Raw genomic sequence first — 20,847 nt, 5'->3', positions numbered from 1 at the left:
TAGAGGGAAGATGCTCAAGATTCTTAACCATCAAAGAAAATGGCACTTCCTGGGACCTCTCTCCCTGAAGTTTGCACAAGTGCAGGTTTTACCACTCTTCCCCTGTTTGGACAGTATTTTTATCTGTGAAATGGCACTGGCACTGCCAGTACAGGAAAGGTTTGAGTTGTTTCTCCTGGCAGCAGGGTGGAAACCTGTCCTGCTGAAGACCTTTGGCCAGGCTGACACTGTGTCCCTTCATAAAGTTGAGCATTAGCTTTTGTTTTGAACGAGAACAAACTTCCTTCCCAGGAATACATCATTTTTCTTTAAGTTTATCTGATGGCTCCCTCTAGAGAGGGGAACATAAATACTGACCTACTTCACAAATGAAGTTCTTGGATTTGATCACTTTCAGTCCCAGAAGTGTTTTTGTTGCCCTTGCTCCCTGTCAGATTTGGCGCCTTTTCAAAGCCTTTTTTCTTTCATTGTCTAGATCAGTGCTTTTTGGGTGACTGCAGGAATACAGAGTTTTCAAGTCATCTTAGTTGCATTTCAAAATTATCTTCTGTAATCAGTCACTGGCTCTGCCCAAATGTGCCCAGAATTACCTCTCCCAACAAAGCAAGAGATGGAAGCCTGAGACAAACAGAGAAATACTGTGAGCTGAGCTAGGGAAGATGCAAAGCTTTACACTGCCAGAGTGGAACCTGCCTATCTGAAATGACAGTGGGTGGATGTTGACCAGCATTAATTTTAGACAAGCATGATCCAGTGTCATGAGATGGTGTGCTTTATTTGTGCAGGGAGGGTGAGACAGAGTAATTTACAGAATAAACTGCTTCATAGCTGCCCTTCTCCAATGTTCCCTGAAAGAGTAACTCAGTGTTCACTCTCCACTCACCAAGTTCAGCATTGCTTAATGAAAACTAGTACTACTTCAAGTGCCATGGCTTTAGAAAGGCTCTGTCATTACAAAAATACAAATTATGCTTGTACTCACAATTGAAATGGCTGGGACTGCCCCCATCAAATAAATTTATTTACACTGAGTTTGCAGGACTGATTTATCAGGCCATAATGAAGGATATAGCAGAACTCCTTTGAGCCCAAGTAGTACATGCTCAACATTCCACCTGAGCCTTAATGGGAAGGGGTGGCCCTGCTCACAGCTTGTTCCCACTGAGTGGAACACAGAAGCTGGAGTGTGTGTTACTGCAAATGCCAACAATTGGTATCTGCAGTTTACTCCAAAATGGTGAGGTATGTATGGGAATGTCCCCATCCAAAACAAACAACAAACAATTTTTCATACCTTTAATCAATAGCAGGTTGATTTAGTTTATTGATTTGTTTTGGGGTTTTTTTTAACAATGAATAAAGATGACCCAGAAATGAAACTTAATACAAAATGCAGTTTGCAAAATTGTTTGGTACCTGTTACGCTGATCTCCTAAAATCTTCATCCAAGACAAAAAGAGAAGTTGCAGTGGTGCCTGCATGACTGCAGTCAGTCCTGCTGTACTGATGATGGGCTGTGCCTTTCCATTAGGATGTAGGGAAATGACCAACTCCACATACGCTCTGTGGTGCTACATTCCTGTGCAAGGTCCCTGACAGCAAAAACTTCCCAACTACATGACTTCACAAAATGAAGAAAAATGTGAAGCCATCAGAGTGAGGTCAGTGTCATAAAAGCCTCAAAGCTGCCACAAGAAGTGTTGGGCTGTACATGGACAGGAAAGGGGGGCAAGAGCAGTTGCTGTGCTTGTCATTCCATTCCCGTGAATCAGGTGTGCTCTCAAACTCCCCTTGTGCACTGCTTAGCAAGGACCTGTGCCACCTTCATTTTCTGGTCATTTGTCACTGTCACACACTATTTTTATTTTGTTCATAAATTTTAAAAGTGGAGACCGAGGGGAGACATAATCAGAGTCTACAACTTCCTTGTGAGGGGAAGAGGAAGGTCTGGCACTGATATTTTCTCTGGGGTGCCCAGTGACAGGAACCCCAGGGAACAACCTGAGGCTGCATCAGGCGAGGTTTAGGTTGGATATTAAAAAAAGGTTTTTCACCCAGAGAGTGGTTGGGCACTGTGGTCCCCAGGGCAGTGGTCACAGCACCAAGCCTGACAGAGTTCAAGAAGCATTTGGACATGATCCTCAGGCACATGGTGTGACTCCTGGGGTATCCTGTGCAGGGCCAGGAGTTGGATTCTCTGATCCTTGTGGGTCCTGTGTAATCAGCGTAATCTGTGAGTCTGTAAAGGTATTCACTTACATGAAGGTGCAAGTCATTCTGGATTGCATTAACACAAATCCTCTCGCTGGCTTACAGCCAACATGCCATGTTGGCTTTCGTGGAATTGGGCTGAAATAAAGCATCAGCAGGACCATAATACCAAAGTAGGCGAGACTCTGGACTTTGCTTCTAGTTGCTGTTCCTGTGGTGTAGTTCTTTTTAACTCACAAGTGCTCTTAAACCATAGCATGTTGCTCTTTGACACTGTGACCAAACTTTGATTAAAGCAGTTTTCTTAACTTTGGCTTAATTTTTAAGCTGTGACAAAAAATGAAAAATACAGGCTATTCAAATACACTAGTGTAGAATGTGGACTAAAATGTGTTAATTATATGCATATATAGTGCACATTTTTACTTTTATGAACTATTTAAATGCCAGTCATTAAACTTTTCTTCTGTACTGCAGAGCTGAGAAGCAAATTGATGTAAATACTAAATAATGAAAATGTTTTTATTAGCCTTGCAGCTACTGGGTTAAGAAATCTAGTTACTATATCTGCTTCCAGCCATGCTCTTGTTTTGGTAACTGTAATTAACAGTTGAAACCACAGTAAATGTTAATACCAGATTTGCAGGAAATAAACTTCTGTACAAGCCTTGCTGTTGTTTTCTTTCAGTGTAGTACAAGGAAGAGTTAAGTTTATAAATTAAGCAATAGTTTGAATGCTGACCCAGCCCCTTCAGGAAGAGCTTTGACAGCCTGACTTGTCTCAACACTGCTTATCATGGGAAAATTTTTCTCAGGACCTCTCTGACAGTAAAGTCTTTATTTCTAAGGAGATTGACAATAGGCTGAAAAAAGCATTTTTTTCTTAAACCGATACTTAATAGGAGATCTTTGAATAATGAGCAAATACCATCAGCCAGGAGGAAACAAAATTATGTAAAGCAGACATAAACAGCTCTCCTCTGTCCATCAGCAGTCTTTAACTGCAAGTCACTGCAGAGAGCTCAAGAACATCTGTGTTATATTTGTGTTTACATCCTTGGTCCTACCACACTGGTGTGAGCCACATGTGAAACAGAGCAGCAACTTGGCTGGGTTCTGGAGGGAGCTGGTTAATAAACACACTCAGTTCAGGAGAAAGGGTATTGCCTTTGTTAATAATAGTCTTGGCTTTGCAGTAAATCTGAAATAATTAAGACAAAATGAGTCTCACCAGAATGTCTTAGTCTGAGCTGATTGTGTTCAGCACTATTAGAAAGACGCAGCACTGTAGGTGTTTCTGAAACTAGATCCAGTAAATCCCTGTGAAAAAGCCTGGTTTTCCCTCTATCAATTTACAGTGAGAAACTCAGTGAGTAATTCAAATGTCCACAGATCAGGTAAGATTAATCCTGTCTTCCCTGTCTGGGAGTAAACAGATCCAGGCAAAATACAGGCCTCTCAGCAGGAGGTGGATTCTCCTCTAATAAAACCTGTGCCCCACCAGTGTCCCCTTCCCCTCTTAATCCATTTGTAACGATAAAACAATTCTCTTTAATCTCTCACAGAAATGGGAAGCAGGTACAGCGTAGCATGTTGCTTCTTTTCGTGCCTACAGTCATGGAGCCATTTCTCTGCTGGATCCAGCCACGTCTGGGTGTGTTGTGTTGAAACCTCTTACTTCATGGTATTTTGAGATAAATGGGATAATATTTAGCCCTGGCGCCATAAAGTAATGTGGAAGGCATTTGGCAGCGTTCCTAAATTCTTTCTGTTTAAACATGAGGAAGCAGGTCACTTCTGCATACCAGCACGAATTCATAGAAACTGAAGGCCGTGACGAATCCCTCCCTTTAAACCAAGCAGGTTCTGCAAGAGAGTTTGTGCCTTCCCAGTTACATGGTTGAGCCCAATCACTCTCATGCAGTGAAGGAAGCCACCAATCTGTCAAATACAGCAGTTAAAATCTGTTTAAAACATTCCCACTTCTTTCCCCAAGTCCTTCATGAAGGCTACTGAAAGTACACTCCTCTGCATTTCTCTGTGCTGAGTGTTTTAAATTATTTCTAGGTAACTTTACAAAGTCTCAAGGTTTATTTAATGCATCTCAATTTTTCTTCCAATCCAAAGAACACAACCTTAGCGTGTCTCGAGGCAGCAGCTGCATATTGACAATGGGAGAGGCTTGGCAGCAGAAAAAAATTACACAGGTGTCACTCTATCACCTCATTATGGGAACACCTGAACCTAATTCATTTTTAACAGGCCTACGGCATCCTACTTCCCCTCAACAGCAGGTTACTGTGTAACTAGATATACAGTGATGCTGTGTCAGCAGGGATGTTACATTCTTGGAGAAACGGATTTAAACTTCTGGGAGAACTCTTCCAGCACCTCCATTAGTTTCTCTTCATCCTCTGGTGGACTGTGGGTGTATGCTAGGGGTAAGTGTGTAGAGACTGGTTGCCTGTCTGGAAGAAAAGAAGGGAAAAAAAAAAAAAAAAAGAAAAACAAACTTAAGGGTACATTTAACTCACTTATAACAGAAAGGAGGTTTTTCTGATGGACTCCGTACTGCCCAAACATACCTCACGGTCTTGAAGCCAGGAAACTTAACCTTGTAGGTACCTGTAAATAATGCTAGCTAAGCATATCTTCTAAATGAAAAATTAAACCAATCCAATTTGTATTTTGGAGGTAGAGGGATTTTTCTGTAGCACGGTATGACCTGTACTGTGGAGCAAGCCCCCATTTGCAGCTGGGGACAGTTTTGGAAAAGGAAGGCTTCCTTGTGGGGTTATGCCTGTCACTGGTGCAATACCTGCAGGCAAAGAGCAATAGCTGGCCTTTGTTGCTGCAGGCAGAAGATGCTTTTGCACTTGAAACAACATTTTTCCTTGTCTCCTGGATAACATTTCTAGTACTGTACAAATCCTCAGCTGGCACTGTAATTAGGATTCATTTCAATCTTAAAATGCTTTCTTTCATCCTTAGAAACAATGCTTAAATTCTAAATGCAAAAGAACTTGGACTTACTGCTCATTCACCGTAAGTTACACGTATCCAACAAAGTTTGCTCAGTTTGATGCTTTGCTTGGTTTTTCAAATCTCATGCCTGTCACTCACTCTGTAAATACAGCTGTTACCACCATCCACATTCAGGGATTTTCCTCTCTAAAAACATGGTATCTGGAGCCCAGGAGCCTTATGACACTGCTGTCAGGTGTCTGTGGAACAACAGTCAGAGCACCGGTGCAGCACTGTTAAGTCTATTTAGCGAGCCCAACTTCTGCAGCAGCCAGCTGAGACAAAAAGAACAAGCTGTTCTGGGCAACCCTGGGCAGCAGATTTCCCTGAAAACCCATCCGGCTGCCACTGGGCTTCCCAGGAGAGCAGAGATATTTGCTCTCTTAAGAGCAAATGTTTACCTGACTGCACACACCACATAACTTCTGCTCATGGAAAACTGAGGAGAGATAAATATGCAGAGGAACTTTCCCTTCTCCATCACCGATTATGAACAGCCTCCCACCTAGCCATTGTGCTTCCAGTAGCCTGTGCTAAAGTTTGGGAACTAGGTATGAAAGCCAAGTTCAGCATCACAGAGAAGATGCTTCTAGTCTTTGGAAAGCAGGTCTCTGTTAAACATTTTTATATATTTTAGCAGATACAGAGTATTCTGGTAGTAGTAGTCATGTTCTCACTTCCCTTTATTTTCTCAGAGGGAAAAAAAAAAAAAAAAGCTGGCTTTGGTTTGCTCTCAGAGGGAACAGTAAAAGAGAATGCAGAAAATGGAGGGAAACCATGACTGATTTGGAAAATGGCTGTCTAGGACCAGAAGCGTGGGGTTTGTGGCAAAGTGCTCCTGCACCCCAAACCCTTCACTGAAAGGGCCTGAAGAGTGCCCATGCTAAGCTGTGGCTTCCAAAAGGCCTAAGGAGCAAGAAATAACTGACTTCACCACCATTTGATAAGCACAAGACACAGACTCAGAACTGCTCTTGCAGCTTTAAGAGCAGTCATGCCAGGACAAAAGCTCTCAAGTCAGCAGCTTTAGCTAAAGAGCCAGGGCATGGTCCCTGTTTGCCAAAGCTGGGGGTAGACAAAGGCCAAAGGGAAGAGCCTGGTGGAACTATCAAGAAACAGAAAGAACAACTGAACAGAAGCATTAGGATCAGAAGAAAGTGATTGAAGTAAGAGAAAGGCAAAGCCTAGTTCTACAAAGAAGGCTGACCAGCTGGGATGCGGGGTTTCCACATGTCCCACATACTGATATGAAAAATGTCCATTAAATTATCTGTCAGCAAACCCTGTGTGACTGACTGTGGAACAGAAGGGACAAAGTCAACCCAAATGCAGAAAAGTCCGAGCTTCCTGCATTCTGTATAGCAATTCAGTGAATCAGGATGTGAGTGCCACATACAACAGAATCACTGAGCTTCTCTAAGAAATTACCCTGAGTGCTCTCTTTCTGGACTGACCTGCATCGCCATTGAGGCATCCCTCTTTCCAGCTGCTCCTACAAAGATGCCTGTCATTTGCCTGGGAGAAAAGAAAGGCTCTGCCCTACTTTTCCTTTCCCTAAGCTCACAGTGCCAAAAATGCCACTGTGCTCAAGTCTTTGCCCAGTGTTAGAGAAAGGAGGAATTGGCAGTTTCAGCTAGCATGGAACAGTAGGAAGAAGAACTTGTCAAAGTTGAGCCAACTCCCAGTGCTCTTTGAGAAAGATGCTCATTTCCTAGCATCACAGAAAATGCTGTTTGACTGCTGTGATTCACCTTCCCTTGGCACAGTCTTACATGCAGCCATTTTCAAAAATTACAAAAATCCCCAACCCTCCCAGAAGAAATGCTTTGAAGTCTCTGTCAGGTACTTTAGAGGACAAAAGCAGGAATATAACGATTTAACATGATGTTCACTCAAACACTTAAGACTTGAAATAACTTTGAGGAATGCTTTATCCTTTGCACAAGCTGTCTGGTGCAGCCTTCATCCCCTTCCAGGCCAGACAGGGATCCCAAGCTCAGGTAGGCTGGGGATCTCCAGTCTGTGTAGTGTGAGACACTGCTCCTTACCTTGGAAGAACAAGCCGCTGGGCAGCTTTGCTGCTTCGGCTGACACGGCCAACCACAGCACGGTGTCGGCTCCCTGGGCGTCTGTGCGCAGAGAGTTCTTCATCCTCTCGTAGAAATCGGGCATGGACGATCTCACAGCTGGAAAGGATAACAACGGAATGGTGGCCTGCCATGCACGGCTGTTTTGATACAAAAAAACCCCAAATAAACAGAACAGCTTCAAATTGCTTCAAATTACACACGATTTTGTGTGTAGAAAGGAGAGGAGGCATCTCTGTAGCTTATGGAAGAAAATGAGTATTTCCCCCTATCTGGGAGTATGATGGCTTTGGGAGAATAGCACTAAGCTGCCAGATGATCCACCACTTGTTTGTTTGGGTCAAATTACAGGGACAATACTGACAACAGGATCTGTAAGAGGTTCCTCTGCCAATTCCATTCTAAACTGTAAAGATGACAAACATGGGGGAAACAGAAAAACAGAATTCTAATGGGATTTTTAGCTCCTATTTTCTCACCAGTTTTAGGAAACCAGTTGCAGCACTGTATTTAAAAACTGCTTACTTCCTGTCTAAACTCTGGCTTAATTTTATTTTGTTGAGCAGATGATGACCAAGTAGACCCATCCACTGTAGGTGTTTATTTTTGGGGGTTGAAGAGTCTTTGAACATTAAGGTGGTTAATTAAGGATAACTTTATGGTTTATTACGTTTGAAATCCTCAAAGGAAGTGCAAAAATAAATGCATTTTAAAGAAAAAGAAATACCAGGATATTTAGTTGGAAAGGGCTATTTTCAAGCATAAAGTAGACAGGGTAAATGCTTCTGTGGTCAGAAGAAAATTTTGAAAAATGCATCCCTATAAAAGACCTAGAGATGTAACTGCTATTCTGCATCACAAGCTTGGGCACTGGGGGCTGGAAACATTGGGGAATGCAACATGACTGATGCTGGTCCATTTGCTCAGGCACAGTCACTGAAGAACAGCTGCAGCTCAGACAAAGGGCTGAATGGCCAAACTGCTTCTCAACAGCAGCAAATGTTTAGAGGAAGACTAGAGGGCTTGCACAGTGGTGCATTCTCCTACATGCCCTCACAAATTCCCAGTGTCTGCATACTGGTACTTACAGAGGCAGAAGCTCCATCTGTGTGTTTAACAGTTCCACTATAAACGTAACTTAAAGGTTACCTTAAAGAACTGTGTCTCTGCTGTGCATTTGTGCAGGGCTGGAAGCATTCACTGCCCATTTTTATTCTCTAGATAGACACAGCTAGCAGACACTGTGCAGAATAGAGCCACAAAGGGGATATAAACTACTTCAAGCAGTAGTAGTTTGGAGAAAAGAAATTACTGCACTTGTTGGAAAAATATACTAGGAAGTTTCATTTCTCTTTGCTTTTAGACTAATGCTGAAAAGAAAAAATTATTGTCAGAGTGTGAAGGAGATGTTACCTGGAGTGTCTGCCCAGCCAGGGTGCATCACGGAGAAATGGATGTTTCTGTGAGCCTTTGCCCACTGCTCTGTCAAGACAACTTGCTGTCTCTGGAATAGAGCAGTAAAATGAATGCTAGCACCAAGTTCAACAGCCTGTCCACCAAATTAGTTCCCAGGGAAATAAACTACATTAACTGTGTCATAAATACCACAGCATTTATGTACAGCAGAACTATATCCTTGCTCATCCTGACTGGATTTATTGGATAATTTCAACAGAGACTTCCACAGTCATTGCCATCCATACAAATTTACTTTTAAAGCAGCTCCAAGCTGCACTGCTTTTACTGACCATGTCTACTTGCTGCAGACTGTGGGCAAGAACCAAGCAGGCAGACAGCATTCATCAGCTAAAGACAGTGTTCTCTCTAGGGACTTCTCTCTATAACCATGCTCTCCTCCATGCATTCCTAAGGGCATGCCATCATTCTCCTGAAGATTACTGCCTGTGCATCTGCTTATGGGTTGGATGCGATGGGAAAGAAACAGCGACCAACAGGCTTTTTGCAAAGTGGATGGTATGAGCTGCCTAGCAAAGAAGGGCTGGGCTTTGTTTTCAATCCCATGGACTGTACCTTGTTCTGTGCATACACCATAGTTCCATCAAATGGCCCATTTTCCGACTGCAAGTCAGATATGTTTAATTTTTGAACTAGCATGCCCCCAGAAGAGACAGTTATCTGTAATGAAATGAATGAGAAGCAAATGAATGAAAAACCAGACTGGGAACTCCCCACAGATGCACTCATGCATACAATGTAGTCTTCAGGGCATAGCTGGAAGTCCCGATGGAGCAGGAATTCCTCTGCAGACTCTCTGCATTATGTTTATGCTCATGAGTAGAGCGTACCTGGAGATGAGGTGGAAGATACATAGGTTTTTTAATAAATGATTTTCATTCAAAGTGATGTTGATTCACCTCAGCAATTTTTGGCTTCCTCCTTTTGAAAAGTAATGGGGAGGAAGAAAACAGCAGAATAGCACTATTTGCAGTATGTTTAGCATTTACTGAAGCTAATTAGAAGCCATACAAAACCTGGGAAATTTAATTTTTAAAATGTACCTGCTTGTCTTATTTTACACCAAGATCTGTAAAGTTCTTCTAAGCCTATACTCCTGTTGTACATATTTTGCACTCTGCTCAGGAGCTAACTTGCCCTAGGGAATCTAAGAGGGTAAGTTCCTAAATGAAGTGTTTTACTCTGATTCCCAGTGAAGGGTTGAGAGCAGCAGGTAGGAGCTTTGCCTTAGAGGAGGAGGCTGTTAGCAAAATCCAAGAGGATTTTAGGGATCCTTACAGCATTATTAGTAATCCTGCATTGCTAACACAGTAAGAGAACTGCTGTCACAAGCCAGGAGGTAAAAATAGTAAAACACCCCTTTTAAACAGCATCACAGACTCACCACTCTGGCATCAGCTGCTTTTTCCAGGAGGGGCACCAAGGCAGTTGTCATGATGTATGTACCTAAAAGACAAGCACCAACATTAACTTTTTCTTTTAAAAAAAAGCTTTCTTCTCTCTCCACCTTCCTTAACTACCCAAAACCCAAAGTCACTTTATCTCTGAAATCTGATCTGAATTTGACAATGATTTTTTGTTGCTGCTTCACCTGCAATGTGCCAATTCAACACGTAGTGGTTCACACTGCCATATACTTAGCAAAAGGCATATATTATTTTACAGATTTTCATGTTTGTTTTACCTATAGAGAAAACAACTCACTACATTCATCTGTGAGAATCTGAAGGCAAAATGGGTCAGGTATGGAAGGTGATGCCAGTGAAGAAATGGGGAATGCATTTCCCCTGCAAGTCTGGCATATACACACAGATCTAAGCTGGGTCATGAACAAGAGAGGGAAACTGTGCTTCATACTTACAGATCTTAGGGCACTGCATATGCATTTAAGACTTGTCCATTTTTCCCTTCTCACTATGAAATCACTCAGAGTACACTGACACTTTGTGTGTTGCACATAAAACCCAACCCTTAAATCCCTAGCATGACCATTATGGAAGATAAGGAATCCTTGGGGGAAAAAATATTAATGTTGCCTGCCCAAGGCTGAGCTAAGATTACTTGGGGAAACTTAAATTGTGTCCTTCCCTGCTTTTAATTGTGTTTGTGTAGTAAGGATTTTTACACACCACACAAATATATTCCGTTACCATGACCAGATTAGTTTGTTTTTACAAACACTGTTCAACTGTCAGTGTATTTGATTCAGACACACAGACACGCCTAGTGATGTTTCACGCAACCAAGTGCAACACAGAGATTTCTCTTTTCAAAGGTTTTTTTCTGTTTAAATGTAATTTTAAAAAAATCCATTAAATTAAAAATGAATCTATCCCCATTTAGTCTAGTGTTTCTGAATCTAGTTCCCTCTCATGTCTTTACAAATGGCTCTAGTTCAACTGTTCTGTCAGTGATAAACGCATTTTTTCCCCTGAGCTACCGAGGCTGTGTTTTTCACTAGGCATGAAGACTTCAAGATGTCTTTATAACCTCTCTTTCAAAGAGGCAATGAGATCACCCAGTAAAACTACAGCATGTTTATAAATATGGTACCAAAATCAAACATGTTACATGCTTGGTGAACAAACTGTTCAGTTCCTCTGTCAGTCACAGCAGCCTTCACTTTCTCTATATAATCAGAAGTATGTCCATACACACACTATATTTAAAACCCTGGCAAATCACACAAAGCAAATGCAGCACAGATGAGTTAAGGCAGCCTGTCTTCAGCAGAGGATGTGAGCAAGGCAGTTGGCAGCGAATAGCGAGAGCCCGGCCGTGTCCCCTGGCAGTGGCGGGGAGACTGAGCGATGACATCAGCGGTACAAGAACTCCCGCGGACTGCCAGGGGAGGCTGCTGCAATGTGGGGGAAAAAATAAAAAATCCAAAAGAAAATCATTTCAGTACAAGCTGAGAGCCTCGTTTTCATGTTGTTTGGCTGTGGATTCTTCAAAAAAGTAACATCAAGTGTTGCTTAAATAAGCTGCATCTCCTAAAGGCAGAGCTGCAATGCACCAGCTCTGACATTGCTCCATTTTACTGTCCTGCAGATTAATTTACACTTTTAAGGGGCCTCATGTTGATTTGTTAATTCTAAAGAGCTGCAAAGATGAATGCACTAATGTTGCTCATTAACAACTGGGTTTTGTTTTGTTTTGCAGCCGAATAAGAAAAATGTTCAATGCCAAAAATCCTACTTAGAGCAACTACAGCTTGTCCGAAGTTTATGTGCTTATTTAGAACCACAAACTAACTGCAATGCCCACGTCTCCTCTCTTCCTCAAGTTTATTAAGAATTCTATAAATCCCACAAAGCCAGAGCATTCCATCTTTTTGCCCCACAAAACCACTTGCTCATTTGCTTTAAGACAGAGCACAAACAGAGCAGTTTTGATCACAGCTTCTCATGGTAAGCAACAGTATCTGAAAACACACACAGACACAATTCATCAGGCATTAAGGCTTCAGCATTTAATTTCTCCCACTGCTAAATATTTCACTGACTACTGCCCCCATTTTAGGTGTTTGAACACAAACTCCTCATTCCTTTGACAAAAATACTTGGCTATTATACATTCTTATTTGCCTGGGCTGGACTGTCAGGCAAAACAGCCTGGAAAAGAAATTTAGAATGGTAATAGAGCAGATCTACTTTATTAACAAGGTTTATTGCTGGTCAGAATACATCATCAACTGAAACCTTCCCATTTTTATCAGTGCAAAACCTGGCCCATAGTTTGATGGTGACATTCACACAGCTTGGGAGAATGGTCAGTTTGGTCACTGCAGGGCCTGGCACAGCCATGTACCTCATGGCAGGTACTCTGTCCAGCACAGCTGTATCGCAGCAGGCACTAACACAGAAATTAATTTCTGCGTAAAAGGGGAAGTAGCAAATGAAAGCATTGCCTGCCACTGTCCTTATGGGAAAAAAAAAAAAAAAAAAAAAAAAAAAAAGGAAATTTTTCTTGTTTTAAAAAAAAAAAAAAAAATTCTGCACGGAAAACCAAGATGATTCGATAGAAGAAACTACATTCATCTCTGCCCCTACAAAAGGAAATCAAGGCAACATCCAAACTGTATGTCCTTTCGCCAATACTTGATTATTAATAACAATGTACTGGATATCAGCCTTTCCAAAACAAGCACTTGATTTGGAACACATTTTTTCTAACACATTTACTTGATGCAAAAAAAAAAAAAATTGTCTCTTAAAGAAGAAACTTCCTCCCACAGTTTAAACAGAGCTTAGTTTAAAAAGGTAAAGAATATCAAATGTGGCTAATGCTTAATTATCACTGTGTTCAAACTGTACAGATTGAGTTTTGTTTTGGATTTTTTTAATGATTTTACACAAAAGTACATTAAAGAAAGGAAACGTTCAACAGCACTGTGCCTTGCACTGAAGGCAGTAATTATTTGGTATCTGCTGAACATACAGCTGGTACTACCTGCATTTAGGACTGTGTGACAGGGGCCAGATTTGTGCCTCACCATTTCCTGCCACTGGAAGGTACATTGTCCACATGGCCTGAAAGCTTCTCTCCTACTGCTGTAATGGGGGCGGGGGGAAGTGAAATAAATAGTATACAACATTTCCCTTTGATGAGAAGTATTAGCTGTGACACAAAGGAGTCCAGCAAGATGAACTTGGGAGTTTGCTCAGAAACACCAGGAATGCAGAAGAAGGTGAGCCCAGTCTATCACACCTGTACAAAGGATTTGATCTTGCCCTCACTGAACTCTGCCAAGGTGAAGAGTTGACTTGCAAAACCTACTGGACAAGCTACAGCCCTGTTCTGTGTAGTGAGGTTTGACACAATACTGGCTGGCCATATTTTCTCTAGTTAAAAAGGCTCCTGGGATACTTATTTTAAAGATAAACAGTGTCTTAACACTACTTTTCTTTGAAAAAAATTCTGTAGGCATTATGCCTTGAATCTGATTTCCCATAACAGGAAATCATATAATACAGAATAATTAAAACTTTTCTATAGAGCAACACCATTACACACCGTAAACCAACTTTATCATATAGCAGACAGGGCAAGTTGCCAATCTATCCATTAAACATGGTCATTCCAGTAAAAGTAATGAGCATGGCATTTCATGAGAATATACTTTATTCATGCACATTAATATTTAAGTTTTGTGTTTACTTGAAAAATATAACAAACAAAACCCACCAAAAATACCGAATCACCATGCATTCCCTTGTGGTCTGTCTGGTAATTCCTCCACCTGCTCTGAGATCTCCATTTAGTTGAGTAATCTGATATTGCGCTCTAACTAACAACTCAAATTTTTGACTCCATACAGTGAACTCCTCTGCAACCTGGATAAGCACTAATTTTGTGGTTTCACAATCACAGAGTGAAATATTAGTGACATATGTGTAGGAAATGAGGCACTGTTATGGACATAAACATTTGACTCATACAGTAAGTTGGTTTTTTTTAAAAAAGCCCAAAAACTATAGAAATCAGCCTGACACCTCACAGACTCCTAAATAAAGTTATGCTAAATTTCCCATGACACGATGCAGAAGCTGAGGAAGATACTATTATTAGGTCTAGTGGAAAGGTAGCTTTGCATGTTCTTTCAACAGTTACTCCACTGTGGGTCTCATGACATGAACAAAACGAAAGCTATCCTAGTGCATGGGACAGCAGTCTCCAGTGTATTAGACACTGGTCTTTCTCACAGAAAACTGCAAGTCTTGCTGTACTAAAACATGAAAGTAATCAAAACATGGGATAGCCCTAACAGAAAAATATAAACAAACACGGTGCACGCAGATTTCCAAACTGCTGGTGGTGTAGATCAGTCTGCCACAACCAGGAGAAAACTTCTTAGGATTCACGTATTTCAGATTGAAAATTAACAGGTTATTACATAAAATAAAAGTACACAAACACATACTCTGATTTGCTTAGTGTGACTGTAAAACCTGTACTTTATAAATCAATTTTGAAGAAAATTATGGTTTCAGCAGAAGTAACATTGTAAACCCACTACCTACTTATAATATCAAATTAATTGATGATACAAGTACTGCAGACCCAAGTGTCTTGGTGGATTCCAGAATGGTTTTTTGCTTGATGTTCTATCTAGCAATTAGTGGCACAGTGCTAGTGGGGTTTTTGCCCTGCTAACATTCAAATAAGGGCAGGCAGCCAGCACCATACTCAGTGAAGTTTTTCATCTGCCTGAGCTCTGCAGTATTATTATGAACAGTGTTATTCCAACTGTGAAAAAAGTGGGAACAAAAAAACCTAAACAAACAAATTAAAAAAAAAAAAACAAACAAACAAACAAAAAAAACCCACACCACCAAAAAACTTTTATTGTACAGATTTCAATGGATCATTCAATCATTCATCTGGTAGAAATCAGTTAAACTGGCTTGCTTTTCTTAAGTCCAAGAAAAAACAAACCACAGAAACAAACAAAACCACCCAACAAACAAAGTGACATTCTTCATTGGCCTGATTATCTTTTCAAGCCTGCAGTTTATGCAGTTCCCAGTAAGAGACATCCCTGAGTCTCTTTTCCTGAGTAAGAGATCAGGAATGAAGATTTTAGTGTGCTGTCTCTAAGGGCCAATTCCACTAGCAATAACTGAGAGTGTATGGGAAGAGTTAATGAAACACAGAATAAAGGTTTACATTTCCCTCAAATGACAAAGCTCATCTCAATAAGGGTTCCTCTGCCTCCTGGGAATCAGGCATCAGTACAGTTAGTGCATGTGCAATTATATTTAACCTCATCCTTTCACACACCACTTCAGTCTCAAAGCTCTTTAGAAAGAAAATTGGAACCACAGCCTACTTTTCACAGATGAGGTTGTCTTGCCAAAGACCAGGCACTGAACTTACGGCAATCTGACAGCTGATATTCAATTTGTTTGACTTCCAAGTAATTCAGAACACCAAGCTCCCCTGGCTTCTGTGAAACACCAGTTAGATACAGATCATGTGGAGGGAAGAGACTGACAAACATCCACCCAGGGTAGGCAGTTTGCCATAGATGGGCTGTAGTGCTACTATGACAGATAAACATCTTATTTCCTCTGGCTCTAACCCTTCTTGCAAAGAGCAGAAGTATATGTCTATATATTATTAAAACAGGAGAGCACACTACATTGAGGAAAAGATGCATACTGGGAGCAACATTTATCTCTCAGTGTGTTTTAGCATCCCCTTGGCTGGTAAGTAGCAATAAAAAAGTAACATATATGCCATTTTTTCATGTCAAGCAGGAAGATACGCTGAGTAAAAGCAAAGTGAGGCAGGTGATAAAATAGAGGAAAAAGGATTCTTTCAGCTAAATGTCTAGTGCTTCAACAAGAGCATGCTTCTTTTGCCTCCCCCTGCTTATCAATGCTGAAGGTTTTTTCCAAAATGACTGAACACCACTAGCTTTAATAGTCTTTACTGGGAGTTATACTAAAACAAGTAAAATAAAATTAAATTTAAAAAAAAAAAAGTTTTGATTTAGAAGTCTGCAAGACTCATCAGAAGAAATGACTGCTTGCTGCTGCTCAGCTCCTGGGTACAACCTTGAGTACATGGTCAGCCCACAAGAAGAAATTTAAGAGCAACATTACACAAACTAGAGGACAGAGAAAAAAATCTGCCCATCAGGATTGGCAGGTCCACAAGAAATCTGCTCACATTACCTCAAGCGAGTTACTCCATTTGGTTTACTTGAAAGTGTGTTTCAATCAGCAAAGTGCCATTTCAGACTCATGCCTGGCCAGTGCTCCCACATTACAGTCTGTGTTCCATTCTGCTCTCTACAACTCACTGAGCTCCAGCAATCAGACAACAATTCTTGTGCCAGTAGCAGGTAAAAATGCAAGGTGTTTTATTTGACAGCCACAACAGAACCACAATGAGCTATGCAGCATTTGTGCCTCAGACTCACTGTAAGGGTGCTACAGGCAGCAGCACAGATGCAGCTGCCGCCACCTGCTCAAAGCACTTCACAGTTCGAACTTGAATATTAAACAAACCATACAAAGCCTTAACTATCAGCCTGCATTTTACCTTTTCATGAACTTCATCCACCTGCATATTCTGACAGCACCAGAGAGGACTATGCACCTCTTGTTTCAGTTGCCATTCTCAATTAGCCAACCTGCTGTGTTTTACATTTTACATGTGTTTTACATTCTAACCGCTGTTATTTTTGTACATATTTATACAAGAGGACTTACGCAGTCATTTTTGTCCTATGTGTGTCCACGAAAAGATCAGGATATAAAATATGTTTTACAAGTCAGATCATCATTTAGAACTGAACACTGACATCCATTATGCTAAAAAATGGACTAATAGATCAGTCAAGAGGAAAACATTCCTAGACAAGATTTAAAAGCTCCACAGCACTTCAGACACCTAAATCAGCAACTTTACAGTTTATAGAAATGTTAATCAGATATCAAATACAGAATTCAAAAACTGTGTTGTGCATTTAAAGCATGTTATATTTCAGTTTTGCATTTTTAAATAGTTACAACCTACACACTCCTTTACTAGACGAGAGATCCATGGTAGGAACTAAAAAGTAAAGAAACATGGAAAGAGCACCCTACACGTAAAGATCTGCAAAAGATATTGATATTATTCTATCTTGTTAGTCAAGTGAGGGACAACTGTACATTTTCCAAACATGGGCTTTGAGCCCATGTCACCCTTCAGGCTTTAGCATTACTGGGGCAGAGAGGGGAATTTAGTTTGTTCCTTTAGACCACATTCATGTTTACAGCCAACCTATACACCAGCCATAATTAATTTAGCCAGGTTTTTCTCTGGGAACCTATAACCACACATAGTTACTGAAACAGCAATAACTTCTCCCAAGTAAAACACACCCAAATGCACCTAGTACTTAGGGAAATAACACAGCATCTATTCTGACAGGTCTTTCTCCACACAGCTTTCTCCTGATGGTAGGATTTATTACCTGTGAAAAATGCATATTATATGGCTCTACGCAAGATATTTACTATATGTATTATGTTGTATTAATTGTTAATGTTATATTAATAGTTTGACAGTATGGTAAACGTAGTTTTGTAGTTAAAATGTAGTTTTTATGTACTAACCATCGGAAAACGTAAATCTTTCAGGAAAAAAAAAAAAAAAGGGTTTGCTGCTTCCTTATCAGAAGAGACCAACTCCTCCTGCCTCTCTCGGCCTTGAGGATGCCACAGAGATTAAAGAAGAAAAAAAGTGATATTAACCAGAGACAAATCTTTGTTTGAATGGAATTTATGCATTATGCATGAAATGTATGAATATTCAACAGGCTATTGCTTTTAAGAGGTAATCCTTTGTTAACAGGATCCTTCTCCGGAGCATTTTGCTTGGGGGAAGCACCCAGACGTCTGAAACTGTTTTTTTATTGTCTTGTATTGTCCTAGCTCTAATTGTTCAATTTTTTTACTCTAATTCTATTTTTATAACCATCTTATTTACTATTAAACTTTTAAAATTTTAAAACAAGTGATTAGTGTTTTTCACATTACCCTATCCCTGACTTTGAAGAAAAAACTTGTGGTTTGTAGCCTTGGTCCTTCATGTGTGTCTGGCCTGCAAGCACAGAAGCTTCCTGTTGCACTGGCAGCTTCTTCCAGCTCTATGAAGTCGCACTCTGTTCTGAAAAGATTCAAAATTTAATCCTTACTTTTGTCTAGAGAGAAGCAGTCGAAGCAAACAACCCAGTCCTTGTCTGAACTCTGAAGAAGTTGGACAACAGACGATGATTTACCTCCTTACACCTCTTACACAACCATGCAGCAAGTGATACATGAATGAATAAAGGAGATCACTAAGTAACATCCACAAAAGATAATGCAGGCATTTTCCCAGTTTGCTACAACCATAATTCAGCTTCCTCTGTGCAGTTTTGTACCTCTGGTAAGGCTGATTTACAGCTGGAAAAGCAGAATTTGCTGCTTCTACTTGTGCAATAAAATATAATTCAAGTGATGCACTAGTACGATTCCTCAGCAGCACTTAATATCCTCGACGTCTAAAACTAAACCAAAGCATGCTTTTGCATTCAGACTGTTGTGTTTATTTCACCCTGCTTCTGTCTGGAAATCCAGCACTTTGCTGGATTTTTGTCTGAAAGACTACATGAGGAGAGGATAAAAACTAATTTAAGAATAGATCCCTCAAGGTAGAAGTTCTTGTGCTTGTGGAGCCAAGGGAAATTTGTTGGCAAAATAAACTCTTTTTACATTTTCGACCATGAGAAACAGAAGAATGTTAGCGGAAGATTAGTCTGAAGCAAATGAATCTGTGCCTTTATACTTGATTTAATTGTCAATTTAACATATTCAGACTTGCAGAAAAAATGAGCTGTATGCACAATAACAGTGAAACACAAGACATTTAAACTAAAATGCTACTTTTTAAACATAAATAGGATTTAAGGAACCAACACAAGAAATAGGTTAAGAATAAAAACCAGCAATGGATTCCAGGTTATACTAGTTCTATAAATACTTTCTCTTTATAGATTAGGTTCTCCCCTTCCTCATTCCAGATACTGATGAACAGGAAGAAAACACAGAAACAAAGCACCACATTCTTCCCTAATGTGTCACTTTTGAATATATTCAAGACAGTCTCTTGAGAAATCCACCTACCCTGCACAGAGGCAGAGGGGGAAGAGTGTCAGGACTGTTGGGCTGATGCAAGCACCAGCTGTCTCTTTGCTAGAGGTGCAGCTTTCAGCCTTACATATGTCAGCAGTGTCAGACAGCTCTTCTCTCTGGCTGTTTGTTCACCTCTTCTCCACAGCTTCTGTGGGGAAACCTTCAACTCGGCTCACCATTTTCCTTGCCCTTCCACATCTCCATTTTCCCTCTTGACTTGCTTCCCATCATTTTCCCCTCTTAGACCACTGCCACACAGTTCAAACACAATGCCCCTTTCACGTGGAGCGCCCAAGACTTGCCCATGACTGCTCAATCCCTTGACTAGAGATTGCATCTCTTTGAGAGCATCCAGGGCACCACACACAGCACAGGCTTCCTACACAGTGTCTCTGTCACATAGAACACGGCTGTGCAAGCACACTCAAACGTCTGAATGTCTCTTTAAAACATCTGAATGTGCTCCAAGCTCCATCCAAAGCCCAGAAACACAATCATTACAAACAGCATCGTTAGCAGCAATGCTCAGAACAAAGTTCCCTAGCAAATTTCAACCTGCAATTTTCCACCTCTGCTATGATAAAGATGCTGATATCAGAACAACTGAAAAATGGAGAAATTAAAAAATGACACTCCAAACAAGCTGTAACATTTCTTCTTTTCTTTCTTGTCTCAGCAATGCTATGATCTCTCTTCAAGCAGGAATACATACCTCACGAACCCAGCTATAAAAACACACTTCTGTAAGCAAAATAAAGATGTCGCAGAACTAAACCTTCAATACTCACCCAAAGTGTTTGTTGCAAAGTTTTTTTCAAGTCCATCTTCAGTTAACTCTCTGTTATTCACCATACATCCCGCATTGTTGATCTGTAAAACAACTCCTTTAAACAAAAACAATCTACACAAATATCTACAGGGAAATTCACACATATGAGCAGTCCATGTTAATCTGCTGTTTTCTGACACTGTAAAACAAAGCTACACACTGTTGCTTTTATTTTTTCAATAAAGCATGATTGCAAGCTGTGCACAGCTAGCATAGTCTCTGACATTTTTCTCCGCCTTACTTTCCAGAAGGAGCTCTGACTTTTCTTTCCCACCTCAAAAAAAATCTGCCCCTACACACCTTCCTGTGTGTTCACTGCCACTCCTCAAAAGTTATTTCCCCATTTTTATCAGATGTTTCTCATCTAGTAAGCACCAAAGGAGCTGCTCCAGGTGCCTCAGCTGTAGTACAGCCCCCCAAGCAAATTTTCACTGCTAAATAAAGGGGGAACTGCACTGAGCCCCTTGCCAGCCATGATGATTAACTGTTTCCTTTCTCCCTGGCTCTGTTTTAATCTTCAGACTTTTTGCAAAAGTTTAATCTTTCA

The 20,847-nt window shown here is 40.7% G+C and overlaps 1 protein-coding gene across 3 annotated transcripts in view; it reads right to left on the bottom strand.

The window, feature by feature from the left end:
* Positions 1-750: 750 nt before the first annotated feature.
* Positions 751-20,847, bottom strand: part of DHRS12 (dehydrogenase/reductase 12) — a 30,302-nt gene continuing 10,205 nt past the window's right edge. The window contains exons 5-10 of one of the 3 annotated variants that reach the window (XM_040089329.2): positions 20,260-20,341; positions 10,183-10,244; positions 9,354-9,458; positions 8,736-8,826; positions 7,284-7,421; positions 751-4,679 (exon numbers count right to left, since the gene is read on the bottom strand). In XM_040089329.2, coding sequence (XP_039945263.1) covers positions 4,552-4,679; positions 7,284-7,421; positions 8,736-8,826; positions 9,354-9,458; positions 10,183-10,244; positions 20,260-20,341 — 606 coding nt within the window. In that variant the 3' untranslated portion in view covers positions 751-4,551. The remainder of the gene's footprint in view (positions 4,680-7,283; positions 7,422-8,735; positions 8,827-9,353; positions 9,459-10,182; positions 10,245-20,259; positions 20,342-20,847) is intronic. The other 2 variants (XM_040089363.1, XM_040089348.1) reach the window with 2 other exon arrangements.

The sequence above is a fragment of the Hirundo rustica genome, chromosome 2, assembly GCF_015227805.2.
Source record: "Hirundo rustica isolate bHirRus1 chromosome 2, bHirRus1.pri.v3, whole genome shotgun sequence".
Classification (NCBI taxonomy): Eukaryota; Metazoa; Chordata; class Aves; order Passeriformes; family Hirundinidae; genus Hirundo; species Hirundo rustica.
The sequence above is the reverse complement of the archived record's forward strand: the minus strand, read 5'-3'. Positions and strand labels throughout refer to the sequence as shown.